Source organism: Benincasa hispida, chromosome 7, assembly GCF_009727055.1.
Source record: "Benincasa hispida cultivar B227 chromosome 7, ASM972705v1, whole genome shotgun sequence".
Lineage (NCBI taxonomy): Eukaryota > Viridiplantae > Streptophyta > Magnoliopsida > Cucurbitales > Cucurbitaceae > Benincasa > Benincasa hispida.
Genome location: NC_052355.1, coordinates 12,881,655 through 12,888,086, shown reverse-complemented (window position 1 = coordinate 12,888,086; position 6,432 = coordinate 12,881,655). Strand labels below are relative to the sequence as shown.

Below are 6,432 nucleotides of genomic sequence, written 5' to 3'. Positions count from 1 at the left end.
TAGTTATGTTGATAGGTTGATATCAACTCTTGAAACTAAGCTTAAATTTTAAAGAGCTTGAAAACCATCGCTAGGAAACATGCTGCAAGTTCAAGAACAATTCAAGGAGGCCCATGGATATACATCTCTAGTTCGAGGAAAACAGATTATTCTTTCGTTTAGATGTTTGGTAAAATAGATTATTCCTTAATTTTTAAAAAAATTTATTTTTCAATCAGCTTTCCTAAAAACACTGTCGTATTCTCTGACTAATCGTTGTAAATTAAAATATTAAACCTTTTACATCTATTTCAGTCTATATCATCAAATTTTGACAGGTTCAGCATTTTTATAACAATTGTTCTTTTTTTCCTAAACTTCAAATAATTTAGATTAAATTAAATATCTTGTAATTTAAATCATGTGATTTCTTAAAAAATATCTTATAATAAAATACTTAAATTTGAATAATATTGGTTCATTTCAATTTTATATAACAATGATTTTTCAATTGGTTTGCCATATAATTTAAAGAACAAAAAACTATAATTATTAATTTAAACTATAAAATTATAAATAATTAACATATAAAAAATCATACATTAAATATCAACATATAAATAATTAAATTAATATGTCTAATCTGTCCATTATAGTTAAGTCACAACAAATCTAGTTTAAACTTACTAAACCTTGCTCGCTTGTTTATGTTTAGCCATGTTATATCAATTTTTATCCCAAACATTAAGTTTACAACAAATTAGACTTTCGATGTCAATTTACATTTTGTAATCAATGACAAAATCCCTCAATGGGACGATTTTCTAAAAATGTCATTTTTTGAAATAAGAGATTTATAGAAGAGCATTGAAGCTATCACCAAAAGATATGTTTTAATGTCAGTTGAGAATCGTCATTTTACACAATTAACTAAAATGGTCTACTTTAATGCTTCCAAAAGTATTGGTAGCAGTGAGATACTACTTAGAATGTCTCGACACTCTCAAGTAGCCTATATATATCTCTTTTCATTTTTTTTTAATCCAAATTAGCTAGTTAACCTTAAATTTTCGATAAATACTTACTTTTAGTCTTTGGCGTCAATGCATATTTATTAATTAAAAATAATTACGAATTGAAACTTTAAATTTAATTTTAATATTGATAATAGTGAAGCTTATTAATTATAATTTTTTAAATTAATTAATAGACATTCACACTAAAAATGAAAACAGAGTATTTTAACAAAAAATATCAAAGTTAAATATATAAATCATGACACCTAATGACCAAATTGAAACAAAACTCATATATCACAGTAAAATTATAACATTTTAAAAACCATGAATTGAAAACAAACTAAAAACTTATGACTAAGGCACTGTTTAGAATCTCATAATTTTGAGAGATTTCAAGTTACGATTTCAAATGAATTATATTGCTTGTCACTACAAGAAAGAAAAAAAAAAGATTTTGAAATCCAAAATGATTTCAATTCCTATTTTTACTTGAAAAACTTTCAGAATGGAAGTTTCACGAGATTTCATAGAATTTAGAATTAAATTACTATTTTAACTTTTAACATATTCTAATTTTCAATTAATACCTCATAGTTATAAGCCTATATTAGCAAATTGTTAGGTTTATTTTCTATTTTGGTTGCATCTAACCACAAAATTTTCAATACATCTATTTCAAATTTCCAAATGAAGTAATTAATTTAAAACGGATTTTCAATCACAAAATCTGAAATCATTTATTGAATGCAAAAGGAGGATAAAAACGTAATATTTTAAAATTTCGAAAAGAAATAAAAATAAATAAAAAACCGAAAAGACCTAATAACCAAGAATATATATATATTTTTCCCCCACTAAAACAAAACAATAATATAATATACTCACGAGCCACACAAACAAGAACATGGGCCTTGGCTATAAATATTCTCTAACCATCCTCTAGGGTTCCGCCTCCATCAAATTCTTCTCGTCTGTCCATCGAAATTCATTCAGGTAAGACCTTCTCTTCTTCTTTTCGCTTTATTAGTTTCATTCAAATCGAGAGAGGGCTGAGGCATTAAGGGGAGAGCAGTTTAAATCAGTGGCTCTGAAGAACTTGCAGGTTCTCTGCAAGTTGCCCTGCTTCTCCAGCCCTCTACAACCAAATTCGATGGTTTCATAGTACGGATGATGTGCTTTTCGAATAGATCGCTTCAGATTTCTAGCTCTTACACAGCTTTTTTCTGATTCTGTTCTTGTTCTGTTTTCTTCTACACTCATCCGCCTCCATACGCCATTACATTTTCAATCTGATTTTGATTCTTGATGGGTTGTTGAATCTGGATTTGAATTGGAGTTTGGGGAATTTGAGAATATTGTATGTAATTGTTGTTAATTAGAATCAAATTGTTTTGATGTTGATATCAGATGAAATTGGGGGAAAAGACTCGAAAATTTGTATGGATGACCCAAAAATTGGGTCCAAAATGTCAAATGACCATTTTGTAAAACATAATATCAATAGACCCGACGTCATCCTCCTACCAAATTACTCCCTTCCCTTAATTTGTCCTTACTTCGTCTTCTTTCCTTTTTTCTGAGAAAACCCACCAAAACTAAACTATTATTCATTCAAATTTTTTAAGGCTAACGGTTGTATTGCTCATAAACGAAAAAAAACTATTTCTAGCTTGCAAACTATTCTACTTTTAGCTTTCAATCGAATCTTATCCATAAATCTTTTTTTCAATATGGTTTTTTTTGTTTGTTTTTTGGTTTTGGATGTGTTAGTGACATGGGCGAGAGCCATTCTAGCGAGAGCGATGCCAGCGAGAGCCATTCTAGCGAGAGCGATGCCAGCGAGATCCATTCTAGCGAGAGCGATTTAAGATGCATTGCCAATGCAAGCAAATAAATGGCGATTTAAGATCTATTCTGGTGAGATTTAAACCGAATGTTTTTTTACATTTTTATTTCCTGAAGAAGTATACTAATTGAATTTTTAAATAAATGCAGGTGTGATTTAAGATGCATTGCCAATGCAAGCAAAATTGTCAAAGAGAAGCTCACGCCAATGCAGTTGGCCATGTTCAAGAGAACAGTTTTTGGGCGATTTGTTGACGTTGATATGGTGTTCAATAGCCCAATTGTCCATCACATGTTGCTGAGAGAAGTGAAGAGGACAAAATCAGACTCAATGACATTCGCTGTCTGTGGGAAGCTTGTCACCTTTTCGAAGGATGATTTTTTGGTGATGACTGGTTTGTGGCAATCCCCATCACGAGTTGATCGGAACCAGCGGTCCTCATATGAACTTGCCATCAAGTATTTTGGCAATCGAGTGACGAAGGACACTTTACACCTCCGTGAACTCGAAGAAAAATACAAGGACTTAGAGTTTGAAAACGATGATGATGCTGTGAAGATCAGCCTAGTCTACACTGAGATCGCAATGATGGGGAAAAACAAGCAGAAAAATGCAGTCGACCTCAAAGGTTTCAAGGACGTTCAGAGCTTGGAGTACTACAATAGTCTTGATTGGGGTACCATTATCTGGGAGAGGACATTGGATGCCTTAAAGACTGCCTTGAATGATAAGTTCAGTCTTTACAAGACGAGGGTCAAATCAAATAAAAACTATGTTGTGAAGTACTCCTTACGTGGATTTCCACAAGCGTTCCAGGTAAATTTGATTAACATAATAATCGTGTTATTTGATCTAACATTACTATTGTTGTTAATATATTTTAAATTTTATTTAGGTATGGACGTACAAGATCCTAGCTTCATTGATAGTTGAGAACATTGTGGAACATTGTGGAGCAAAGGAGCAAGGTGGCTTTGTCCCGCATATTACGATTGTCATGCTCCCACTCAGTGTCCTTCAAAGTACTCGAGAGGGAGATATTCGAGTCTAACAATGTAAGTTTATTCTATGCATAACGTGTTTATCCGGTTGTTAAATTGACACTAATCAGTTTACTGGGTTGTTAATGCAAATAAAGGTTAAAGAGGGCACTGTGATGTCAAATGCTGAAAGGGAGTTTCGGGATACCTCGGTGGAACGACGAACTATATTTGAGCTAGGTGTGGATGATGATAGTTTTTGAAAGTGGCTCAAGGTCGACGAGTGAGGGGGGTAGTCCCGAGAGTGAAAGTGACGGTGATGTCCATCGTGGAAATGCCAATGATGAGGTTGTCAGGGTGGAAGGAGGGGATGATCTCGAGCATTCTGAGCACGAGGATGTTGAATATGGAAAGGTGGAAGGAGGGACATACAAACGTAGTGATGATATGTTCGATGATATGATGGGGGACGTACGCGAGGAGGACGAGTTGAACCAAGTTGATGTCTTTCATGCGAACTTCGGTACAGAGCGTCCTGTGGATGAAGAGTGTCCTGAGTGTGCTGTCCGCCGCAGGGAGGGAGCCAATGCAGACGAGTCTACTTATTCGTACCTGCGGTCCATTGACAGTGCACTATCGAGGTTGGATGGCTGTATATCGGGTTTAGATAGTCGTGTCTCCATTATGGAGGAAAACATGACTGAAATGAAAGGGCAATTGTCGGCCATCCTTTCATTGTTGCAGTCTATGCACAAGGTTTGCATCCTTTTATTTCTTTATGTGTTTAGCTTTTACGTGTTCGTGAACTCACCATTTTCCTTTACTAATTGAAGGGTTCCACGGTGAATGAGGAGATGACCAGGTCACCCATCCCATCTCGGGAGCCCGATACGACTGTGACTGCCTCTGACACTCCCATCCCCATCCCCCCTCTACAGTCCGATACCACCCCTTCACCTACTTCCAACCCCCCTGTACAGCCCGATACCACCATTACCACATCACCGATTGACATCAAACCTATACAGGCCGACGTCCCACAGACAGAGCCCAACATGTCTGCTTTACACACCATGCCACCTATAGAGGCTGACATGTCTGGCATCCCAGAGGCAGCCACTTCTGGGATTGTTACGACCACAGAAGGAGTTCCACTGGTGAGTAATTTATTGATCGGTAATCTTTGTTTATATTTTTATATTTCTTGATGATTAACGTTTTGTTATCTGTTTATGTAGGATTCTCGAAGAATTAGTCGTAAGAGAAAACCAGTTGACAAATATACACCCCCAGCCCAAGCAAAGAAGAAAAATGTGGCTAAACATCCTCTTCCAGGTGTAGCTACGTCAATATTCAGATCGATCGTCATATATAACGTAGCACACGCCATTCCACACAATATCATGACAAAAATGATGAGTTGGATCTCGGACGACAATACAAACAACGAGGTTCGAGAGAACTCCTTCAAACCACTCGACAAGCAATTCTTCGAGGAATTGATTACCCCGAATTCGTTGGTCGAGTGCGATGTAAGTGTCTTAGTCTTTACGTCTTTACATGTTGGCTATCGTGTACTTTTACTGACATATTCTTTTTTTGTGCAGACCATAAACACTTTATTTTATTTTATGAAAGATAAATTTTATACTCGGCCCGACATGTGCATGCATAAGTTCACCATCTTGCCAATTGGTGTAATGGTAAATTTTGATATTTCGTTTCTTAACTTCTAATTTCGTTAAGTTTCCTAGTCTTTACTTCTTTACTTTAACTTCTCATTTTATTTGATAGTCACCTCAATGCTCGTGGCGGGGTATTTAAAAGAATAAAGAATAAGTCACTCCTGGAGGCTGCCTTAGCTTGGGAAGATGAAGACAAGTACAAGGACTACGTCATCGGTAAATTCGATGTCAAATGGGCAGATGTGGATTTCGTTTACACGACGATGAATATCAGTGAGCACTAGATGGTCCTTGCCATGGACATTAACAGAGGCCACATATTCGTGTTCGATTCACTTCTGTCATACACACTAATGACAAAGCTGGTGAATTGGCTAGAGCCATTGACGGTCACAGTATCATCCCTACTTCACTATTGTGACGTGGATCGATCGAAGTCGGACCTGTCCACGGCTCGTTGGAAAATCTCGCGACCTAAGAACGTCGACATACAACACGAGTCGCTTGATGTGTGTCAGCTATGGGCAAACACTCCATATTTTTTATATGTAACATTGTATTTTTTATTCTTTGTAAAAACATTCTTTATTTTTTATGTATGTAAAAACATTCATGTATAATTGAACATATATATTTTATTAAAGTTCGAAGTTCAGTAACAGAATTTTATCAGAATACCTGGCTATATTGCCCTTTTCATTGTATAATTGAATTTTATCAGTATCAGAATAGAGCACATCCAAAACCAATTATACAACACATCCAATTGAAAAAGCATTCATTGTATAATCTTTGTTTGTTATCCATTTTGTTTCAAGTATGTGTTTTGTAAAAGCATTCATTGTATAATTGGTTTTGGATGTGTTTTGCTACTGCTCTTATTAGTATCAGAATTTTATCAGAACATGTAAGTTCAAAGTTCA

The 6,432-nt window shown here is 35.2% G+C and overlaps 1 protein-coding gene across 1 annotated transcript; it reads left to right on the top strand.

Annotated features, from left to right (window-relative positions):
* Nucleotides 1–1,872: 1,872 nt before the first annotated feature.
* On the top strand, nt 1,873–6,164 carry LOC120081601. Its single transcript, XM_039036629.1, has 9 exons — nt 1,873–1,991; nt 2,769–2,915; nt 2,994–3,660; nt 3,740–3,899; nt 3,983–4,580; nt 4,658–4,981; nt 5,063–5,356; nt 5,432–5,527; nt 5,619–6,164. Exons 5-9 carry the CDS (start codon nt 4,071–4,073, stop codon nt 5,646–5,648), a joined length of 1,254 nt encoding a protein of 417 aa, XP_038892557.1. The 5' UTR covers nt 1,873–1,991; nt 2,769–2,915; nt 2,994–3,660; nt 3,740–3,899; nt 3,983–4,070; the 3' UTR covers nt 5,649–6,164.
* The last annotated feature ends 268 nt before the right edge of the window (nt 6,165–6,432 follow it).